This window comes from Simochromis diagramma, unplaced genomic scaffold (assembly GCF_900408965.1).
Source record: "Simochromis diagramma unplaced genomic scaffold, fSimDia1.1 OVJJ01000596.1, whole genome shotgun sequence".
NCBI classification, from domain to species: domain Eukaryota; kingdom Metazoa; phylum Chordata; class Actinopteri; order Cichliformes; family Cichlidae; genus Simochromis; species Simochromis diagramma.
In genome coordinates, this window is record NW_024387245.1 from 7,922,349 (window position 1) to 7,946,529 (window position 24,181).

At 42.8% G+C, this 24,181-nt stretch overlaps 1 protein-coding gene and 1 long non-coding RNA gene across 5 annotated transcripts in view; one reads left to right on the plus strand and one right to left on the minus strand.

Moving 5' to 3' along the window:
* LOC120747506 overlaps nt 1–24,181 on the plus strand; it is a 58,772-nt gene that overhangs the window by 23,976 nt on the left and 10,615 nt on the right. The gene's annotated exons all lie outside the window — the stretch shown is intronic.
* The window catches only part of ctif (CBP80/20-dependent translation initiation factor), a 62,389-nt gene continuing 41,703 nt past the window's right edge, over nt 3,496–24,181 (minus strand). For 3 of the 4 annotated variants that reach the window (XM_040053418.1, XM_040053416.1, XM_040053417.1), the window contains 6 exons: nt 23,835–23,915; nt 20,259–20,832; nt 17,737–18,036; nt 14,888–15,040; nt 8,822–8,875; nt 3,496–6,503 (listed from right to left, as the gene is read on the minus strand). In XM_040053418.1, coding sequence (XP_039909352.1) covers nt 6,282–6,503; nt 8,822–8,875; nt 14,888–15,040; nt 17,737–18,036; nt 20,259–20,832; nt 23,835–23,915 — 1,384 coding nt within the window. In that variant the 3' untranslated portion in view covers nt 3,496–6,281. The remainder of the gene's footprint in view (nt 6,504–8,821; nt 8,876–14,887; nt 15,041–17,736; nt 18,037–20,258; nt 20,833–23,834; nt 23,916–24,181) is intronic. The other variant, XM_040053419.1, reaches the window with a different exon arrangement.

Consider the following 24,181-nt stretch of genomic DNA (forward strand, 5'->3'; position numbering starts at 1 on the left):
TGTACAGGAAACAGTATTATGGCTTTTCAGTTTCCGCTCTGCCTGAGATCACCTTTTACTTTTTCTCAAAAAACACCATTTTACTATTAAACGTGTGTGTGTGTGTGTGTGTGTGTGTGTGTGTGTGTGTGTGTGTGTGTGTGTGTGTGTGTGTGTGGCACACATGGCAGCTTCTTATTGCAGGCCTGTAGACATAGTAACGATGACCTGCTGAAGTTCAAACTGAGCCTCAGAATGAGAAAGAAAGATTGAAGTGGCATGGTTGATGGTGCAGGACAGGCTGGTCTGACTGGTATTTTCCCACACAACGATCTCTAGCATTTACAGAGAATGCTGTGAAAAACACATCAGAGAAGAATGGCCAGAGTGTTTTGACCTGATAGGAAAGCAACAGTAACTCAAATAACCACTCATTGCAATTAATGTGTGCAGAAGAGCATCTGAATGCACAGTGAACCTGAAAGCAGATGGGCTACAGTAGCAGAACGCCACAGCGTGCACTATTGCTGTCAGCTAACAACAGGAAACTGAGGCTAACATTCCCGTGGACTGTTACTGGACAACAGAAGATTGGCAAAAGGTTGCCTGGTCTGATGAATCGTGATTTTTGTTGCAACATTCGCATGGTGGGATCAGAATTTAACATAAACAACATGAAAGCATGGCTCCATACTGCCTCAGTAGGCCAGGCTGCTGGTGATCAGTACTTTCTTGAGCATCAACTTAAGACCACAACCAGTCTCCAGCATCCAAATGCAATGGACACCACAGTCACCAGATCTCAGTGTAACAGAGAGAATTTTCTGTTTCAGATTGTGGTGAAACAGACAGTTTGCATCATGGAGGTGTAGCTGACAAATTTGTAGCAACTGTTGTGATGCTTTCAAATCAATATGGACCAAAATCGCTGAAGAATGTTTCCAGCACCTTGTTGAATTTATGCCAAGAAGAATTAAAGCAGATCTGAAGGTAAAAGGTGTCCTAGAAAGTACTAGAAAGGTGTAGCTAATGAAGTGGCTGGTGAGTGTATAGTGAAGGACGAGTAGTATTTTTACAGAGCACACAGCAGAGATTTGTAGGTGGATGTGACTGTAGGATTTAATTTGGCAGCAGCCACAAAGTGATGATATGATTAATCATTAAACGTCTCGGTATCTACTTTAGCTCCAGAATATGTTGACACAGTTAAAAATGTTTGAATCCAATTATAGTTGAGATGGAGTCAGTTTTTTTTGGGAGAGTGGAATAAACTGCTGCGCAGTAGCTGCTGCTGAGTTGGAAAAGGTCAAGAGAGCGAGCTAAAACCACTTGGTAGCCCACAGTTATTGATTTCTCCCACAGCAAAGCATACAGTAGAGGAAAAAAAAACATCTGGGGATGCTTCTGCGCGTTTCAAATCTACTTTGTTTTACACAATGTTTGGCCTCTGCAGCCCTCGGACTACACAGAAAACAATCTGGAGTGCTCTCCTCCGGCTTTGCCTGTGTGCCGATCAAACACAAAAACGCGCATGCTGTGCAGACGGGAGGGCACGCACACACAAAAACCCCACCAAGGGTCTAAAAAAATACAGTGTGTGAGCCATCAGACAACTTAAAAAAAAAATAAAAAAAAATAAAAATACAAGACGCAGCCACAAAGAGCTGTGCTGGCACTTGTGTGTTGAAGTTTGTGGGAGTGCGTCTGCGCTCGTAAACCGTCATCTTAAAGTGAGTGTCCTCCCTCCTCGGCTTTGGTTCGTCATCGAGGCCAGCAGAGATGCAGCCAGCTTTTTGTCTGGCTCACACAATGGACGATGCTGGTGTGAGTCACCCTGCGCACACACACGCACACGGATCCATTCATTCTTCAGTGCCAGCACAAAGTCGGCAAAGCTCGAGTCATCATACGGTGCCCCGAGGCTTGATTATATTTATTCGTGTGCTCTATTTATGGGCTTTAACTAATGGTTGTTTAGACACTAAAAGGACCTGCCAATGGTTTTCTCAAACAAGGTGATTAATGGTTCGGTTTGATCCAAAACGTATGATCCGTTGTTAACCAGTTTGATTTTGACAACCAAAAATACATCGGAATGAGACAATGGAAAACAGAATAGTGAATAACAAAAGCAGAATTATGTTAATCATATGCACATTTTTAGAAGTAGAAAAGTGTGGGTGTTTTTTTGCTCCATATAGCATCTAGGATGGTGTGGTGATTAGCACCGTCACCGCACAGGAAGGTCTTGGGTTTGACTCCAGCCTGGGGCCTTTCTGAGTGGGTCCTCTCCAGGTAATATGGCTTCCTCCCACAGATATGCATGTGGTTAGGCTAATTGGTGAAACTAAACTGACTCTAGGTGTGGATGTGGGTGTCAGCTGTGTGTGTCTGTGTTAGCTCTGTGATAGACTGGCAACCTGTCAAGGGTGTACCCCGCCTCTCGTCGTATGACAGCTGGGATAGGCTTCAGCCCCCAAAAGCAGTAAGAATTTTGTCCCCAATTATGTTGTTTTAATCTTTGCAAACCAAAATTGTAATTACCCAGCCTTCTTTCCACCTCCAGCCCAGAGTTAATAGTTATGGAATAGTTATGGAGCAATAGGAAAATGGGCAGATGTCATCTCGAATTCTGGATTACAGACCTTTCTTTCACTCATCAGTCAGTGTTGGGCCCAGTGACAAAGGAAGAGACACAATCTTCATTCTTTAAAGTTACAGTGTTTCTGCCTGTTCTTACTGTACCAAGCTGAATTAAGTGTGACCGGTGCTGGCCATCAGTGTCAGTTATTCATTAATCATCCCCTGTATGATATGAGCATTCACTCATTTTAGTATTTCATTTCTATCCCCTCTTGCATCTGCTGTTGGCGTGTTTTCACTTCCCTGTTTGCCAGATTAGCACATCTATAACTTCCTTACTGGTCCTGTTTGTGTTGTGATTCTGCGTGAAGTAAAACAAAGAAATCTAACGTTTCAGCCTTTCACATGTGTTTAAGTGTTCAGAATAATCACGTGGGATTATGTTGATCGCTGTGGACAAGGGCTGGAGGACATCCAATAGGTTTGAGGGACGGGGCCCTCAGCAGGGAGGTAACCCCTGCATTAAGAGCGTCCATCGGGACGCCAAAGTCGTGGAGCCCCCAGGCATATGTTGGGGGGCTCAGCAAAGGCGAGTCACTGATGAAGGTCGCTGCGTGGCAGTCGTGCACACCAACACAGACGGCGCTGTTAATTTCTAAAGTGTGTTCGGCTTAATGTGTGACGATGTAAATGAGCTGCAGCGTGCACACGTATGAATTGTTAGTAAAATGACCCACTGCGGCGCCACGATTAGTTACGCAGTCTGTCTGCTGACGGTGGAGCCAACCACGTGTGTGCCATTGTTTCTTTTGTCGTGTCTGAATGACTTTTCTTTTTTTTTGTCTAGTGATACCACGCCAGCTTCCATGTGACTGCACTGAGAAATTGACGAGACAGAAAAGAAGGAAAAAAAACCCCCAACACACACCAGAGTTTGTTCCAGCACATCTTTTCTTTCCTATTAGTTTATTTTTTCAGCTGCTTAGAAAAACAAAAACAAAAGCTCATAACAGATGACCCATCGTCGTCAATCCCAAAAGCTCGTCTGCGCGTCGGCCGGGCCGCTCGTTTTGTCAAGATTCACGAGAAAATCCAAATGAGGGTGCATCTCATTCAGTCGTCGAGTGAGTCACGTGACCCGAGCGCAGGGGTCTAAGGGCACAAGGGGTTGGAGGTGGGGGGAGGGGGTGCCACAGATGATGGGGGCAATCCCCACCTGCCCCAATCTGCTGAGAGAGGGAACCGCTCTTTGCATAATGGATACTGACTGATGGCCTTCTTTCTTTTTTCACAAAGGAAACCCCAGAAATACCAAACTTACACACTTGCCAGCAAGCTAGGTATCACTGCTTCAGATGTGTTAAAAACCCACCAGAAGAAAAAAAATGTTTCTTTTTAATATATATATATATAAATGAGCTAAATATAATTTAAATACAAACCTAAAAACAAAATAAGACGACAACAAAAGACAAAACAATAAAACAGATCACTTCTTAAGCAGACACACACACGTACAGATGATTGGGATGCGTCTTCAAAAAACATCTGAGCTTAAAAAAGAAAAAAAAAGTTGTCACCCATCTCATCTAACTAACCTTCTGGGGTGTGTTTCTACCACACAGGATCTTAATTCTTGATGCAAGACACAGAAAATAATAATAATATAAAAACAGCCCACAGAGAATCAGTGGGAACTAAGCATATATGTGTGTGTGATTACTCCCAAACAGCTACTTCCTGATGAAAAAGGATGAGCTAACTTGTAGCCACACAACCACAGTCTTCCTATGTGTAACATCACTGCTGCATTATTCCCCAAATTTAAGTGGTTTTTTTTGTCCTCCCATGTTTTTTTTGTAATACTTGTAATAATTATATCGTATGCAGATTATATATAGAGAGCCCATTTAAAAAAAACAAAAACAAAAAACCCCCAAACAAACGTGATTGGCTTGGTATGACTATTGCAGTACACACATTAGCTGGAATAAGGGTCACACATGACTAGCTAATATGAGGTCAAACAGTTAAGATTTTTCTTGTCGTCATTGTCATCTTCAAATACACAGGTTAATAGTTGTCATTTCTCTCCAAAAGGAAAAAAAAATCAAGACCAAACTACAGTCGATATTAAACACTTGCAAAAACATCCACTGCAAAGAATGGCTTGCGTAGGAGGAAATTGTAAAGAAGCATTGTACTTCTGCTTCATTGTGTGCCATGCTTATTTTTTTTCTTTTAGTTGTCACATCACTTTTTCAGTTGTTTTATATTTATATATATTTCCTTCAACAACACAACGATGCGATAAAGTCCTCAGCACGCTCGCTGCTGTGCCCTAAACAACGGAGAGAAAAAAAAGGGCAATTGACAAGGCCACTAGTCCATTAAAACATCCTCAAATCCCTCACTATGCTCAACTCAGATCTCTCTCTACTTGAATTCGCCGTTACTCTGCAACGCTGATTCCAATTCAAACTTCCTACTTCTGTTTTTTCTGAGTTTTTAAAGCAAACGGTGCAAAACAAATCGATCCTGTGCAATAAGGCCTATGACTATAATATCTCATACATATTACCATTGAAACAGGACTTCAAAATGAAACATTGATAACCAAAAACAATAAATGATAAAAAAAAATATATTGATGATGATGATGTGGTTAACAAAGCATAGACGTGCACGGCTTAACAGCAGAAGAGACATTCCGTAGCAAGACAAAAACAAAGGAATTATCAGACAGCAGTGTCTGATTTAATTTCCTAATGCTGCTCCCCCCTCACCCCACCCTCTGCAATATTTCTACTGCTTCTATTGGCTGTGTGGGCCTGAGCTTGGGGAACAGGGAGTTGGGGTGCCAGTGGGGTGTGCTCGGAGTGTGTCGTCTCACAGGGGCTCAAGCAGCCATCTGTCACCCTACTCTAGCCAGCCTGATCTTTATCCCCAACCCAGCCTGGCCCAGCAGGCCCGCTGTCTCATCTCCTCAAAAGGGCTTCCTGCTGGGTGGGGGGTGTCGGGGAGACAAAGGCAGGGAGGAGCTGTGGGGGGGCTCCACAGCGAGGCCCTTTGACCTGGTCCCTGGCCTGGCAGGGCAGACAGCCCAGACAGACAGCACTGTGTCTGCTCCCTGCCTCCTCCTCTCTTTTATCAGCCACACAGACCCTGGGGGCTAACGGAGAGACAGAAGAGGGAAGGGGAGGAGGGGAGGTGTGGCAAACGAACACAATGAAGAGACTGACACAGACCACCCCGGCCCCCACCCGCCCCTTCGCTCTCCGTCCTCTATTCATCTCTGGGCACAGATCTCTCTATTCCCCACGGACAGACCGCTGCCCTCTCCTCCTCTCTGCTACGTGACCCCTCTCTTGTCTCTTCCCTCCTTTATCCAGCAGCCAGCCAAGCTCTCAGGCTCCATGTGGCCGAACACACCCACACTGACTACCTATCCGTTACCATCTTCTCAAATGTGTGCCAAATGTGGCACATGTAGTGTTGGCTTTTTGGGTTACCTGTTAGGAGGCTCTTACATGATTTGTCTGTGGTAGTGGTTACCTTTTCTTATCCGTTTTGTTTTTTAATAATGGAATTTACAGTTAAGCTCAATAGCGACATTTACTTCTTTAGGCAACAGACATTATTACAATGCATAACCAGAAAACATCTGTTGTGTTGGGGTGAGGAGGACACATCTCCTCTTCTCCTGTGGGAGCTGGCACCTAGGCAGTGGTGGTGAGCTTTTGGATGGTACGGTTGTAGTACTGGGTAGTGAGAGCCTCCAGGGGGCTCCAACGGTGCGCATGCAGTTCGATGACCTCCATGAGCAGAGAGCGAGTCAGCGGAGATTCGGCGGGACAAAGCATCTTGTCTCTGACAGCTGCTAAGAGCTCTGTCATCATCTCGGGGAGCTGCTCTTCCAGCAGTCGGCCTGTGCTCTGCAGCTGGTGGAGAGACAAGGAAGGGAGGGTGGGGGAGTAAAGAGGTAGGAGGTCAGAGAAAAGAGTGCGTGTGTGCGTCCTTAACTGAGAACAAGACACAATGTCTGGCACCTTGTTATTGTGGATACAGTCAGACAAGCAGAGGTTCACACACCCTCTGGCCATGGAGATGTGTGCATGCTGAGGCTGCCAGTATGTAATCAAGACTGCAAACATTGTGTTTGCGAGCATCTGGGAACTCTTTTCCAATCAGAGCTCACCTGCCTTAGCCCTTTCTGTCCTTTTAGTTCTAGGTATTACTTTCTGCCGTTTAAAGGATTCATTGCTGCCTGGCAGATTTCCCATTAAATGTGGAGGCTGTGGCTCTATGGGTGATGCAGACTGTACTCGCCCCCACCCCACCCACCCCTGATAACAAGACCCCTGATATAGTTTGCAAGATAGTTGTTCCAGGGGGCTAAATTTCTGTGTTTTTACGTTTACATCCTGCTAGCTTCGTTTAAAAAACACACAGCCTCTGGTCTAAAAAACCCACTGCAAAGCCAATTAGGTACTTTAACTGTGTTCTTTTATGGCCAGCAGGGGGCGACTAGTCTTGTTGCAACAAGAAGTTCAAATGTATAGAAGTCTATGGGAAAATGGGCCATCTGCATACCACATTTATGACCTGAGTAAATTCTTTCCTAATTAATTTATGATTGTGGTCGCTACTTTCAAGTCTTTCGTGATGTTAAATCCATCTGCAGAGTACAATTTAGCTATGCTTCGACTGATAATGCTACTGATAAGCATATAGTTTTGCTTCCCAGTTTTAGAAACACTACGCAGCAAAAATGCTCAAATTAAGGCTTCAATATGCAAATCCAGAAACCAATGACTGACTATATCCATCTTTTGTATAGAGATCGAAAATGTGATGTAATTTCCGGGGTAAAACCGCAAAGGATTGTAGGTACGAGTGGCAAGCGGTACTAGGGCACGCAGGCTTTCATAAGAAAACAGTCACACAACGATAAAAAGAAACAAAGAATGGCATTATTAACTGCAATAGCCGGTCGCATGACAGCCACGGGAAGCCGACGGGTAAAGAGATCGTTTTTTATCGGATTCTGTCGTGGAAGAGAAATTGTTCAAGCCATGTTTCCGAAGTAACAAAGAGCCGACTGATGGCTTCTGTTGTAGTTATTACGTAATTTATCATAACATAATTGTTGATGAGGGTTACAAATAAGTCTTATATTGATTTGAATTGAATTCGTTGCGCTATGCTGCTTTGTTCACTGTGGCGATCCAGACTGGGCCCCCTCTATCAACCTGGGTCATACCGAGTTTAAAGCTGCTACCACAGCGAGATTTGATCGGCTAAGTGAGAGAGCGATATAAAAACAGCCGCGAAAAGTCCCGCATATATGTGCCCAAGTGTTGTATTGAAGCAATCAAGGGATGAATAACTGTTTTCAAGTAAGTTGTTTTGCAGTGGTTATTATTATTATTTTTTTTTGCATTGTTGATTTGTTTTTCACCGAAGCAGCTAATAAAGCATAGTGGATTTTTACAATTTTGCCTGTTTCTTGTAAGATCCTATAATAGAATGAAACAATAATGCCAGTTATAAATAAAGACAATAAATTGAATGAATTACGAAACACTTATTTTATTTCTACTGGATCTGAAAATGTTGTGTAATACTACAACCTGAAAAGACAAATAGATTGTGTTGGCCTGTACAGGAGATAAAGAGAAAAAAAAAATTAACAACAGCTGTGAAATGGAATAGTCCAAATCACCAAAGTAAACTGGACCTGGGCTTGTTGCAGGGATCTGAAGTTACCAAACATTTTGTGAGTGTATGCACCCACACTTAGGACCATATAATAATAAATATGTGCGTGATAAAAGTTGGGCAGCACGCTAACGTCCTTACTCCACTCTGTATGCTCGTATGGGTCTAACCCTTTCACTCCTTTGATTTTTTCCTCGTACTTTTTTTTTTTTCTTGGTTTGCCTTTTCGTCAAGTCTGTCTTTGTACGGACCTGCCGTGTTCTCCGTCGTTTTGTACATAACTGTTTTAGGGGCAAATAAAATGCAAGTAGGGATTAAAACCGCAGAATTATTGATTACCGGTGCTGGAAATGCTAACGCTTGATGCAGTGTTTTGATTTTGCTGCCAGTCGTACCCACAATGCAATGCGCGAAAGTCACGTGGTCTGTCAATCTCTATACAGTCTGTGGTGTCTGTATAGGTGAGCACTTGTGTTTGTAGGGGCCAGTTTGACTTTTGAGTATGAAGACTTGACTTTAAGTAATTATGCATTGATACCTCCATGGAGCAGCAGAGGACTGCGTCTTCCTTAACATCCGTCGACTCTAGCAGCTGCAAAGGACAAGAACAGACACTGTAAGACTTATAAAGCAAAGGGCTGCGCAAACTAGCACAACACAAGTCCAGAAGTAGCACAGTAGAAATGATGGAAGATGCACTGTATACATACAAAAACTGATTTAAACCACTTGATGAAGAGAACAGAAAAATGTGTTCATGAGTTCACAAAGAAACGGGGAGGGACCTAATCCTGATTGTAAATATTTTTGACATTAACATTTTAAATCCCGGAAGACAACACACTGAGCTTCCAGGCTGCCAGCAAACATCACACATCATGCCTTCCTTTACGCACAATGTACATACACACGCAGTAGCACACACACGTAAACACACAGCGTGGCCAAAAACAAACAGTGGATTGGGTAAACATGTTAGCCCCCTCCCACCCACTACCACACACACACACACACACCAATGCCGGCCCGCATGCACAGATGGGCATACAAATACTCCCCTGAAACAATGCAGGCAGAGAGAGGTAGAATAGGTTCAGTTTACAGCAGAAGCGACTTTGGCTAAATGCTCAACTCTAATGCTGCCTTAGTCTTCATAACACTGTTTACAAAGCTCTGCTTTGATTAAACTGATGGAGGGAAGGAAGTACCATGGAGGAAGGGGGGAGCGTGTTTTGAAAATGAGGAAAATACTGTCACGCATCAATGCGCCGTACAGCGACAGAGTAAAGGAAAAAATAAGTGAGATCACGGAGGGAATAAACAGGACATCACCTTGTTCAGGAGAACGACCCATAAATCCAATTTGTTTTTCAATGCCAACTGTATATAAAAATGTTCAATCTCTTATATGGTTTATCACCTGAATCTGTATTACCTAACATACTGTCCCACAGCTTAGCAGTGTTGGCTCACTCTTAAAAAAACAGAAAAGAAAAGCTTTTTAAACCCACTGCATGCTACCAGACTGCAGACAGACACAATTAGCAACCAGCTAATAGGCAGAGAGCAGCATGAAGTTGCCAAATCCCGATATTTCACACAGGAATTGGTGCATCTTAATACTGGGAGTTTAAAAAAAAATGGCAGACTGACTCTCCATAAAGGCTCATGTTGCTCTGAAGCTATTCAATGATTAAAACAAACCATTTTGTATGAATAAGTTCACTATAAAAATGGCAATGATATAATATGTGAGTACTAGATAGAATGCACCATAGAGACTCCAACCCACTCAAGTAACCCAACTTCAGTATTTCAGAGCTAAATAACACGATCACTGTGTTTTCATTTTAAAACTGAGCAGACAAACCAAACCCTGTTTAAATGCATGCTTTAGGAAAGACGCTGTGATCAAAACCAGTCATTCGAATGTCTGACTCTTCAGAGGTGAAAACATTTTTTTAAAAAAAGTAATCCTCCACCATTTGATGCTATGCTCCACATTCACTGTGAGCAGGCCTCTTATTTCCACACTGTAAGCTTAATGGTATTCCACCTATCATTTAGGTCCAACAGTTGCTCAGACGTCAGCTCCTCAGTATGCTCAGACGGGTGTGGTGACAGTGTGGCTGTTTGATGTGGAAACTCAAGTCCCGTCCTTTTCCAGAGCAGGAGAACTATGTGACAAGCGGGATTAGCTCATAATGAGTTCCCCGGGGAACCGAGGGAGGAAGTTTTGTTCAATACACTTATAACAATCTAATCTATACTCATCTATCATCGGCTTTCCTATCCGTTGCAATAAGCTTTTCCTCTCGTCTCTCTCCTGTCACTGCTGCACCGTAACACATGGTGTGTTCCAGCTGAAAAATCAGCATTTTAAAAAAAAAAGTTTTTGAGAGACAGCTTAACACTCAGTCTCTCCGGCTGAAGCTGAAAACACTCGGATGTCTGGTTGGTTATATCATCAAGAAACTAATCTTACTGCCATGGGAAAACCCGGGATTCTGTGCGACTTCCATTTACAGTATTTTTATTTAAAAGACATCAGGATTAGAAAATACAGCCGTCTTATTTTTTTTCCCTTTGATTGTTTCACAGCACTGAAGAGAAGAAATAAATCCAAACACGGCTCTGTGAGTGACTTAAATGAGTTTGGACTTCACATGTGCATTAGTGCAGCGGTCCCCAACCTTTTTTGCGCCACGGACCGGTTCATGCCCGACAATATTTTCACGGACCGGCCTTTAAGGTGTCGCGGATAAATACAACAAAATAAAACTAGTGCCGGTACCGAAAAAAAGAAGATTTATTCATAACACACGTGAAAAGACCCAGGAAAACCGAGTAAACGATAAAAACGATAACAAAATAGCTCTGAAAACCGATAAAAACCCTGAAAACCACACATTTCACACCTGAGCCTCAACTCTCGCGGCCCGGTACCAAACGACTCACGGACCGGTACCGGTCCGAGGCCCGGGGGTTGGGGACCGCTGCATTAGTGTATCTTCAAGGTTGTATCTTCAATAACTGCAGCACGGGATGAAGCAGAGCGAAACATGCTTTATTAAAAACACACAAACTCGAAGGATTCTGACGTAGTAGACAAAACTGGAATTCACGCTTCAGGACCAGCCCCATATTTGTCTGGTATCTGTTAGAATTTAATTTAATTCAGTTTTATTTATGTAGCACCAAATCCCAACAACAGTTGCCTCAAGGCACTTTATACTGTAAGGTAAACACCTACAATAATACAGAGTTTAACAATGTAAGACTGTTAAACTTTTCCCCCCTTGAAAACCCTGAAAGCTGTCTTCTGAACTGAGTGGTTTCTGTCATAGAACAAAATGACTGAGTGTGCATCAGAAGTGAGCGGAAACTATTCTAATGATCGTCTAACCACGTCTTTATTAATACATACTGACGTGTCAACTTGTCATTAAGAATACAGAGGTTGTCAAATCTTAATGGGGGAAAAAGTTAAAATCCACTGAACAAGTTAGTAAACAGCTACTGGTAGCTTTCTAAGAGGGAAGCCAAGATACCATATAAATAGGTCCTGATTTCACCACTGGAGGGTATGTACATGCTGTCTACCAGGAGTGACTACAAACCAATATCCTGATGACAACTTCTATGGGTCACATGATCACATGATGATCTTTTGGGGTAGAATCATGAGCCACACTGCATCACAGTTTTTCCCCTTCATTTGAAAATAACAGAGTTGAACTCAAGTGATTCAATAATTGGTAGTGTGTATGATTACTGGTACACAAAGCATGTTGCTTTAACTCAAGGCTAAAGGTCCAAGTCAAAAATCTTTTATATGATTTTTATTAAGTTCTGACCTGAAGGGATTTTGCCAACCTTTGTTACCATGGCAACATATTAAAAAAGAAGTAAGCCCAAGAGACAAAAAGATAGATGAACGTGTCATTTTAATTGTGCTACAACGCATGCACAGCTGTAGAACGGGTCACTTAATCTAGCAAAATAAGCAGCTAGTTGGTGAGCAGTCACAGATCAACTGAGCTAAAACAGGACAGCAGGTCCTGGAGCTTGAGTCAAAAGTAGGACTCAAACAAATGCAAATATTGCTCTGTAATGGCAGGATGTGTCAATTGGAAAAAAGTCATTCGTTTTAAGGTGTGCTTTAAATTTAATTTTACTTGAGGATTATGTCTTTTAGTTTGTTCTGTGCGGGGCAAATCTTCCATTTGATTGGAGCTATAGCAGCCTGTCAGTTATTAATGGATGGGATCAGCACTCATTAATTTGCTCTGGCTATAGGAGCTGGCATTTAAGCCCAAACACTAACACACCTTTGCTGTTACCTGACCCTGTTGTGCAGGCTACGTTTACTGGAGAAGTGTCTCCTCTGCAGGGACATATGTATGCATATGCAAACACTTAGACCGCATGTATAAGGCGGGTGTGCGTGTGCATATGCAAACACCTATTGCACATAGCTTGTAGCAAGAATCTGACAATCGCATGTTACAACAGGACAATCAAAACAGCGGCCAGATCAAAGTCACGAAGACTGTCTCTAGGAAACTGATTATTAGACCGAGTATGTGGGCTTGAAAACACACACACACACACACACACACACACACACACACACACACACACACACACACACACACACACACACACACACACACACACCATATATCCTCATTATTAGTGTTTAAGTTGTTCACAGGCGCCTTCTGACCTCTAGTCTTCTCGGGGCTCCCTTCATACTGCTGATGTAGATTATAGAGGCGTGTTTGTGTGTATTGCTGACTGGTTAGTCCACACCCTTGGTCATGCTGTTGAGCCTTTTAACAAGCCTGAGATAAAGCCCTGGGCATACCCTCAGACAGGGTGTGGATGGCTTAAACTGTTTGCGATTGTTTTGTTTGTTAATGAGACGCCAGGTGTGTTCAAACTACACTAGAAATATGGAAGTGAAACAAAAGCTGAATTTCAGAATCCAGCCCTCCACCCTCACCAGAAAAATGCACGCACTGTGTAGGAGTTAAAAATAATGTCACCAAATATCCAGCATAGATGCTCGGAGGCTGACGCCTCTTTGCCTGCGAGGAGGTCCTCTGTTTAACCAGCTCCGACTGTTGGGCTGTTGCTCCTTTTGTACTACATCACTTGATCTGGGGCTTGGCTAAGATCTCACTGGCTAGATTTTCTAATGCCTGGAAAAACAGAACAAAAAAAGGGGGTGCAGAGGTCTCCAATTACCCCACTTGAATTTCAATATGAGGAAATGTTCTCCAGTGATGCCAAAAAATTACTTGTCTCCCTGAGGGCTGGACGATATGTTTTCAAATCAGATGCGGGGAGGTTTGAAGTGTCATTACACGAATCCTTTTGTTCCGTATAGAGTTCACTTCTATCTCCTCTCACTCATGCAACCAAACCTCACTCTCCTTCTGCTGATCCGACAACAAATAGAACTTCATCTCACAGCTGCATGTGGTGCAGCAGATGATAGAATTTGTTAATGTAAAATCACATTAAGAAGATACAAACAACAAAGGAAATATCATAAAGAATCTTACTATAATGATTGTAGTGTACGTACGACTGTCTCTGCCCCATCTCCTCCTTATTGGGTGGGCCTATCTGAATGAAACTTTGTCACACATACAGCAATTTTTAACATCTCCGTCTTTTTAAAATGGATTTCTTATAAATCCCAATTGTTTTGATTCTCATGTTCATCATCCCTCTGTGAATGCCATGTTATTCTATGCGGTCCGAAATGCGTGTCCGCGGTGGACGTTTGTTCAACTCACCACTAAATGTGGGATGAAGAATTAGAAAAATTGCCGCTAGCAAAAGAATTGGAGTCTGCCTCTGTGAGTTAATGCCTACTGCGATCATTGAAGGGAATACACACTAACCCTCACAGCCTTATTCAGTTATTTGACTTAGTGTTGCCATGTGATTCGTTGATTTAAATACTTGCATTAAGGAGCAGTTGAACAGGTGTACCTAACCAAGCAGTGATGCTATTTTGTGGATGTGTATTTTTGGACAGTGTTCAGACTAGTTCCTACACCTGACCTTGTTTTTCCTCTCTCGTTCAGACCCTGTATTAAAACCAAACTTCCTCTCTGCTGGTTTCTTTTTTACCTGTTGTGCCATGAGTTGACAGTCAACCTGAGCCACAGTCTCCCCCACTTCCCCTCACCTCCCTCACCTCGCTTGCTTCCCCTTTCAGTATTTCATTTGTCATTAACCACTTCTGTATCGCCGTGCGTCTGCTGCGGCTTCCCTTAATGGTTTCCATGGAGACCGAGAGAGCGTGTCTAAGTGAGCAAGACCAGCTGATGAGAAGTGAACCTGGGGTCACAAAATTTTACTGGAACTGATGGTGTCCTGGCTGTTTTTGCACCACTAACCAAACAGAGCTGTGGTTTCAAGAGTCTAGACTGAGTCTGGCCAAAAACAGGAAACTCTGATTCAGTGCATGTATTGAACTGAGCAGGCACGATACAGAGACGCAGCCGGGCACTTTCTTTTATTCGAAAAGCGTGAAAGGGGTTGATAATTTTGGCTAGTGACCTAAAAGAAAACAGATACAAACCTCTCGTAGACAAGTGTAGATGGGACACACCAGCACCCTGAACGGCTCCCCGGAGCTCCTCATGGTACCAAACACTTCGCACAAGAAGGTGATGAAACCCAACCACCGCTCCACATCTGACTGCTGGAGCTCCTCGCGACGGGAAAAATCCCTCTGAGTGGAAAAAGGATGCTTGGTTAGTTTAGAAAACACACTGAAACATTCCCGGTTATCCAGCTTCAGTAGCTGTGTAGTACAAGTAGGCAGTGGGTAGGTAGGTGTTAAATTCATAAGTGAAGATGGTTAACCATCTTCCTGGCAGAACCATTAATCATCATTAACAACTTTTCCATCTCTCTAATGGGATTTTTTGGTAGGTGGCACATATATTAACCTTGTTCCTCAACGTACTTGAAGCCAAAAAGCAGCTTGAAAATGCATTAAAAAAATTCCCAAATTTCTTTTAACTGCCAGAAGTGGAGGCGAGTGTGTTAATTTAGTTTGAAAGTGAAGTGTGGTGAACTGTGTGGTGCTGTTAAAGTGCCGGGGTTAATATGTGTTAATGCTTAATGTGCACTTGTAAAGATGTTATTCAGCAGATTAAAGTGAAACTTTATCAACAATCAGAACCGCTCGCTCTGCTGCCTGTTGGGCTGCTGAACGGCTACACTAAAAGTCTGCCTGTGCACAAACAACGGAGACGTAAAAAGGTTTGGCAGGAAGCTCCGCCCATTTAAAAACAAGCGCAACACGCGCTCAAAATTAAACTAAAATGATTCAGCGAATTATCATATCATATCATATCATATCAACATATCATGTTATAATATCAAAAGGTGTCAACAGTAATAGACAAAAAGGGGCCCCTGGGACTTCTGAGCTGTGTTAAATATTTCATTATGAGAAAGTCTGACTATGTTCAAGCAAAGCCACAGCAGACGCACAGTAATTCCACCCCATACTGAGATCCAGGGGCCTGAAAGCAGCATCATTAATTAAAGCTTTCATGAGCCCACTTATGACATTTAAAATGTTTTAAAGCAAAAAAAAAAAAAAAGTCAAAATGTCAAAGACAAGGGGGGAGGGGGGGCATGTTGGCTAGCTAGCTAGGAAGTGGATTTTAAAGTGAGGAATAAAAGAAAAGAAGGGACCTCACAGCTGAGATGAAGAGGGGGTGAATAAATAAAGGGGGGGGGGGGGTGTAAAAGGATCAAGGCAAGATTCACTGCTGCTGGATTTGGGATAAAAACAAGTTTAGTGTTTTTCCACCTCTTCCTTTAGATGTTAAAGCTCAAGGGAGGAGGAAAAAGAAGAGCGTAGGAGTACAGGGGGGCATAGAAGCGGATGGGTTAACATTTAGTCCTTGCCGGCATCAAGGATGTGTTGTATGTCTACTTCTAGTTTGTCTGCTGCTCTCGGGAGTTTGCGAAGGGCGAAAGGAAAAGTTTGGCGGGCGAGAGATGCACTTGGGAACTATGCAGGATGAAGTAGTGAGGCAGTGGCCTGTGTCATTCTGGGTGAGGGGAGGGTGATAAGATGGGGCAGCTCTGGAATACAGAGCTCATGAGGGATGAGGAGGAAGGGGGAGTGAAGTATGCAACGGCGAAGGGGATGTTTTCATGGAGGGTGCGAGACTGGAACGGTGCAGTTAAGTGAAGACACGGAGAGGAAAAAGGGGGAACGGGTTTCTTTCTTCCCCCCTGGGTGTTTAGATTAGCTGCTGTGCCCACTGACATTTACAGCGTCTCGCACACAAACACACACAGTGGGCTTCCACCTGAACGTTCTCAAAAAAGCAAAGCTTGAAAGAAGCGGCTGAAATGACAGATTATTTTGTTAAAACAGGGGTAGGCAACTCCAGGCCTCGAGTGCCGGTGTCCTGGAGGTTTTAGATGTGTCCATGATCCATCACAGCTGATTTAGAGGGCTAAATGACTCCTCAGCATTTCTTGAAGTTCTCCAGAGGCCTGGTAATGAACTAATCGTTTGATTCAGGTGTGTTAACCCAGGGTGCGATCTAAAACCTGCAGGACACCGACACTCGAGGCCTGGAGTTGCCTACCCCTGTGTTAAAACATAGAGTATAAAATATGATGTTTAATGCTCATTTAAACTTCTTGTTTACAATAACTCATGCATTTCAAGGCATAAAATGGCAGGTACAGTCAGGGGGATTCAAACATTAAAGCAATAGACTTTGGACAAAAGATTTTCTGGGTCATTATTGCTTCATCTGAAAATGCTGTTTTGGTTAATCAATTAAAAGTGTTTAGTCTATTCCCAAAATATATAAAAATGATTCAGAGTAGAGGTTTTGTTGCTCTACAAACATTTAAATATGAAACTGTTTTCTGCTTAATTTGTAATGATTAACTGCAAAAATGGTTTAGCTGGAAGCTCAACAGTGTGACATGGATTTAAAATATCTAAATTCAGATTTACCAAATTTATCATTTTGACCAGTTTATCATAGTTACTCATGTTCTCACAAACAGATTGGATACAATTGCCAATGCCACCCCATTCACTTGCAGACTTACTGACTGACTCCATCTGCCTTTTTTGATGCAACAACGTTGTTTTAAAAACACTAACTAACTGCAAGTGGTCACAGACCTCATCCCCATCTTCAAAGCAGCTATTTCAAAAGGCAACAGGCTCTCAAGTTCATTGCACATGGCTGCAAACACTGTTGTTTTTTTAAGAACAGTTTAGCACACAACGTTTTTTCAGTAAAAGTTACTATTTAAAAAAATCCATCGATCCCCCCCCCCCTAAATAAATAAATAAATAAATTACACCTGCTTCAGTATTTAGAGAAAACATTAAGGAGCCAGGATAAGCTTTAGACGCCGTTGTTGTCATCTCACCTGCAGCATGTTGAGCAGCAGCGATCTAAACTTGGTCCCCTCCACCATGAACAGCGCCATCTTGTCGCAGAGCCTCGCAGCTGTTGCCGCGAAGCTCCTGTCCGACACGGCCTTGGAGTAGATCGCGCCGACCACCTGAGCGAGGGTTTCCTCCGAACGGGCTGAGGACTGCGCCTCCTCCATGAAGGACGCCAGCTGTTGCTCTACTCCACTGCTGTTGCTCCTCATGCTGTTGAGAAGCGCCACTAGCCGGTCCATATTCCGTGATCCGGGGCCCGACTGCTGCACGCATGCTTCCTCCTGAGGGGAAAGACGGGATAATGCATGTAAGTGGTTGGTGAGGATAATGATATTAGATTCACAGCACAGTAGATTTCAACACAAATCAGATGTTCCTACAGAGAAATAAATGTCAGCTAATCTGACACATGAGTTGCGATGAATGACAAAGCAAGTTGAGTTAATGAGAATGTTTAGGAAGTTTATACGTCATGTTTCTTTCCTTAGGGAACAGTTGCTCTAGTTAAAGTCCTGAATATGTGGACAGACATATTAAAGCTCATTTGTAGCTTAAATAGCAAATGCTTCAAAAATGGTACAGTTTCACAGTGATGCATTACTCTGACTAGTAATGATCTCTCATGTGAAATTAAACACCATTGAACTTTTCTGTTTTGGGTTTTTTCTGTTTTACTAAGTTCTCTCACAGCGGAGAAAAAGTCCTGGCTTCATGTGCCAGTCATTGTTATATTTCTTGTTGAAACACATCCCAATAACCTCTGACAGTTCCATGTTTGGGTACAGGCACTTTTTGTACTGGGTTGACTGACTTGGTCAGTGGAAAAAGGGTCAGCAGTTAAGTTCAGTGACGTACACGGGCCACAGCTTTCAACATTTTCTTCTTTATAAGCTGTCATATGATGATTTTTTTTTTTTTGCTGAAACATTCCTCTTCTATCATGCAATGTCCTTGACACTCCCACAGAAACTGTCACAGAAACTCTAATTTACATTCATAACCACTCAAGATTTTTCACATAGAGCACTATCTGGGGTGTCATTTTAAGTGGATAGCCACCCTGGCGCCGATTATTGCTATGTTGGCTCAGTAGACATAGAGTGAGCCAAGGCAGGTATGACTGATACTGTATTTCCAGTTTTCCTATATCCTTTTCCAATAACGTTCTGGTTCAAAGGCAAGTTTATAACTATGTTTATAATTAAGCTGATTAGAAAAAGAGAGATAAATCACAGGTATATCCATTTTTCTTACATTGAGCCTTTGTACCTATTAACTGTATTATTAACTGTATTGTTACACATTGTTTTCCATTGTTAACTGTCAATGCCACTGGGAAAAAAAGTGTAGGAGTATGAGTGAAAGGAGGGAAAAGAACAAAGCAGGCAGTGGGTTCGTTATCATTTAAAAGGTGGTGACTCATGGCACAATTATGATGTGTTTCCCTTGCTCAGCTACCATTCTAACAAAGCAGGGAAAGGGTTGCAGAGATGCACCTCCTAAACTGGTGACCAGAAATAGGACGGGCCCACCTGCCCCATCCCTCTCGCCACAGAGGAATCCTGGCAGAAACTGATGCGAGGAGGCCAGCGTGAGCAGCAAGGTGGCTGTTTCATTTCACTCAATTTCAGGTGGCTCGAGTATTGGGGGGGGAAAAAAAAAAAGAGTAAAAAATTGAGTCTGATCTAGCGGGAGGCCCTGCTGCTGCTCGTATTAGATGAATAAATTCACCTTCCACCTGTTCCCTGCTCATCTCGCTGTGTGCACGCAGAGTTGTAGCAAAATATATTTGATTTAAAATCGTCTGCAATCAGACTACTGCCAAGCAACAGATTGTGTAGCCCTGCTGAAAGCGCATGACTTGTAACCCAGTCAAGGTTTTGCAAAATGTTGCGAATACACCAGGTTTTGTCACCAGTTAGGAAAAAACGTTATTGCAAACAACGATGATGCAAACATTAGATGTATTTCTCAGTGCATCCCATCAACCAAAAGTTCCCTTCTAGACTGGTTTCACTGATTCACTGGCATCACAGAGGGTATATTTACTAATTCCTGCCTTGCTGCATCTTGGGAAGTCCCGTGTTGTCAAATCAATTGTCTCCTGGTGGTAATGAGTTAGCTGTAAGGAGAAAAAAAAGAGGGGGGGGGGCAGCTACAGTTGGCCAACTCATCAGTTTGGGGCACAGTGGAAAACATCAAAAACTGTTAAGCTAATGCTGGTTTAGTTCCTTCACCTCCTTAGTGAGAACATGTGCTCCCCTCCCTGCCAGTCTGGGTGTGTGTGTCAACCTGAATGCTGTAAAAATGAACAGACAAGCGAGGCAGGGAGGAAAGTGTTTCTCCATGTGTGTACATTATGACAGTGCACGCATGTTTTTGAACATAATTAAGGTAATCATGAGAGCAAATGGTGTCGTGTGACTGTGTTTGTGTGTGTATATACACATCGGTTCTGGTTGCTTTAATACTGACTGACAGTCACTAAGCAGCTTTTCAGTACCTTGTCCTTTAGTCTCCTCCTCAGCCTCTCCTTTGACGACTGCAGAAGGCAGATTTTGGGCTGCTCCGACTGGCCCTCGCTTGCCTTTCCACTTTGCGGTGTGTTGGGAAATTCCTTGTAAGCCGTCAGATCGGCGAAAGCGGTCGTGTTTGCCGTCGAGTCAGATTTGGGTGACTCACTGAGACTCTTGCTGCTGCAGTCTAGAAGAGGTCTCATGTGCTCGTCACCCAGTTTTACATTCTCAGTCTCTTTGTCTTTGGTTGTTCTTGGGGGTACTCCTTTATCACCCGTAGTGTTTGTCTGTCCATGCCCCTGACCTTTCTGATTGTTGTGCCAACGCCGGTTCTGGCTGTATCCGTGATGTAAGGGCCCTCCTTGGCGCTGCCCATGTCCTCCTTGATACTGGCGTGGGGGCCGACCGGCGCAAGTGTTTCTGTTATCTCCCTGTTCTGCTGAACTCTGCTGTTGCTGGTTTGGGGACTGCTGTTGGTTTTGATCCCTCTGCTGCTGCGGTGACTGAGGCTGGTTCTTCCCTCCTCCGCCACCTCCGCCGACGTGAGGCCGCTGCTGTCTCCTGAAATGAGGGCAAGTTTTAGGTGCAGTGTAATGAAATGGCAGCCGCCTTATATCTTAAACGGCTCTGTGACACTGTGACGCACCTTCTCACAAAGATCAAACATTATTCTTGTGAGAACCTCTACACAAAAGCACTAACCCACCACTACTGAACTACATCTAGAAAATCAAAAGCCCAGTGCCTGCTTACATGTGGACGCACAGTGTGTCTGTGTTTTCCTGTCCTGCATTGCTGTGTCCTTTTGCTGCACTGGCTCTGGGCTTGACAAGCCGCTGACATATGGTCCAAGGGATTAGTCACCCTGGCACTGAGAAGGCAACCTATTATTTGCCTCAGCCAGTGAACTAGCTCAAAGGGTAGCAGCAGCTAGCAAGCATTTGTTTAGATATGCCTAACTGTATCCATGTAGGCAATTTAATGTTAATTTTGACTGATGTGATCTGTAAATGAAGGAAATGAAATCAGTATGTTTAGCATATTGGTGTAGGTGGTTACAAACTTTACTTGCAAATGAACAGTAGCTAGTTGCCAAATATTATAAATTAGCATCTATACGGTTGTTTAAGGTAAGCGCTTATTGTACATGAACCCAGTAAAACGTATACAATGAAACGTCATGGTGGTGAGGGGGGGCGGCTGTAGCTCAGGAGGTACATCGGGTCATCTACTAATCAGAAAGTCGGTGGTTTGATCCCTGGCTGCTCCAGTCTGCACGTCAAATATCCTTTGGCAACAGACTAAAACCAAGCTGCACTCAGATGTATCCTTTGGAGTATGAATGTTAGATAGAAAGCACTAGCGTTTAAAAAAACAAAACAAAAAAAGGATAAAAAATATGCTCGTGTGAATGAGGCAAGTTGAATAAAGCACTAAGAGTGTTCAGTTACAGTATAAAAGTGCTGCATAAGGACAATTTAAATAATAGCTTAAATCTGGAACATCAAACTCATTTTGCTTACATGGTGGGTCACGCCACTCACCTGTCTGTTGATGTATAGACGATTAACTACACATTGAATCGCTCAGATATTTCATGATATTATTTATTTATATTTAGTTTTTCTACACTTCTGTAGTTGAAAGAAATCTATCAGCGTGACTCTTTGGGCTTAAAATGTAGTTAATAAATGTGCAAAGTTACAGAACAGAAAGTTTTTGTTAATTCACAGAAAATGTCCTTTTTTAACTTTGAAACCATTGTTTTTTAAAAAAAGCAATAAACCCCAGAAATATTTCTCTCACTGAATTTTTTTAATCTATTACTTAAATACTTAAGTCGTATAAATGGCTGTGGAGGAGGTCTGTCAGCAGCAAACTCTGTAAAACCTACGAAAACACAGTTAAATGTCTAAAATTGACACCGTCCTTCTAATTTTTCAGAACCATCCAGTGGGCCAGATTGGAGTCTCTGTTGGGCCAATTCTGGCCCCCGGGCCGTGTTTGACACCCCTGGCTTAAATGGTTCAATTAACTGGTAGTGGCACGCTGATAGGCATAGCCTGTTAAGTTACTAAATAAATTACAAAGCACAACAGACTTTATGTTGGATTTAAGGCTTAGTTGTCCAACATTTGCTGGATCAAGGTTGTCCTGTGAGGATCGGCTTTCTCTGTTTTAAAGCAATGTAAACTGAAATATTCATGGTTTGGAGAGAGAGTTTTGCGCATGATATTTAAGGAATTTCTTTTCTACAAATAATTGATTCCATCAGTAATAAAAAAACAATTAGCTTTTTTTCCTGTCTGGCAGCTCTCTCGGTAAAGGAGTGTTTGTGTGAACGTATTTATCGTTTTTGTGTGTGTGTTCATGTGGTTTATGTCTCGCCCGGCCCCCCTCCTCCACTCTCTCTGGGAGGTTGGAAGACCGTTCATCTTGTGAGTCTCCTCTGCCAAAGAGCCTACCTTCATCACTTCATAAATATTCCGTCTCAGCCTGATCTGCGTTGGCCTGACGTGTTTGTAATCGCACTGCTAATTGAAGCGGTTCCCTCTGTAAAGAACGACAGCGCCTCTTTCACAGGAATGATTTTCTTTTGCATCAAAAAATTACCCTGTAACTTTTCCTGTATTTAAAATTTTTTATTTAATTTTTTTAACCAGTGCTTTATTTTAATCACTAAATTATCTGGCTTATGGTCATCGTGAGCGACCAATTTAACAGTCCCCGCTTTGGTGTCCAAGTTATTTTTTACATTTTTGATTAGGCTGAGCTGTAAACAGATGGTCCTGCAGTTCTATTTTTGAGAGAGTTTACACCTGAGGGGTATTTACTGTAGGTTTAAGACTAAAGAATCGGATGCCTTACGGATTAGGACTTCAGTGCTAATGATGATGTTAAATTTGCTAAGCTGCTCACTGCAAGACAAGAGAGCTGAGGAATATGACACGTCTGTCTTTGACACACACACACACACACATACATATACTCTGATTTGATTCATTAGATATTTACAGTAGCTGTTAGTTCAGGCTCAACACTAATCCATTCTGATCTACTGGTGTTGGTGATGAGGGGTGAAAGTGAGAATGAAATAAAATGTAAATCATATTTAATGACTGTGAGCTCTGCGGTAGAGAGAGCGTTGCTCAGATTGACCGCACATCAGTCATATTAATGCCAAAGAGATGTTTGCATTAGGGATAAATGATGGGGCCACTGATGAAATTTCATCTCGCACTGTCTTGTTACTTGGAAACAGACCTGACTCTGGCGTGACCGAGCTTCTAATGAAATGAGAAATTACTTCTTTTTTTTGTCTGAGGATGATGAGTTTGGTAATATGAAGGTATTAACCGGTTTAAATTAGTGTTTGATGTTGCCTGGCGGGCTCCACCTCCTCATTATATGGAGCCATTTGTGTGTTTGATTGAAGGGGGGGGGGGTTGAGTACCACACCATCATCTGACCTCTGGGTGTCTTGAGTAGAATCAATCAAATGCACTTTCCACCGTTTTGTACTCAGGTCTTGTTCTGAGCATCTTTCTTATGTTGTCACTAACCTGGCGCAGACTTGACGCTTTCCCCCTGGGCCAGTAGGCAGAAGTACGGTTAACTGGTCTCGGGTGAACTGATCAAATGCTCTACAGACAAGAGAGATGGGGATGCCACAGTGCAGGTGATTGGAAGGATGGATGAAGAGTTGAGTACAGTGGCAGCAGTTTGTAGAAAACAGCAGGGGGGATTTAATGGATAGCGTATAAGGAGGAAACGGAAGGTTTTAAGAGAAGGAAAAGCAAAGCGGCAAAGAGGGAAACAAACAAAAACTACAGGTTGATAATGGTCATAAAATCAACAGGCACAAAACTACAGAAAGAATGCTAAGGTAACTAAAAAGGTGAAATTAATG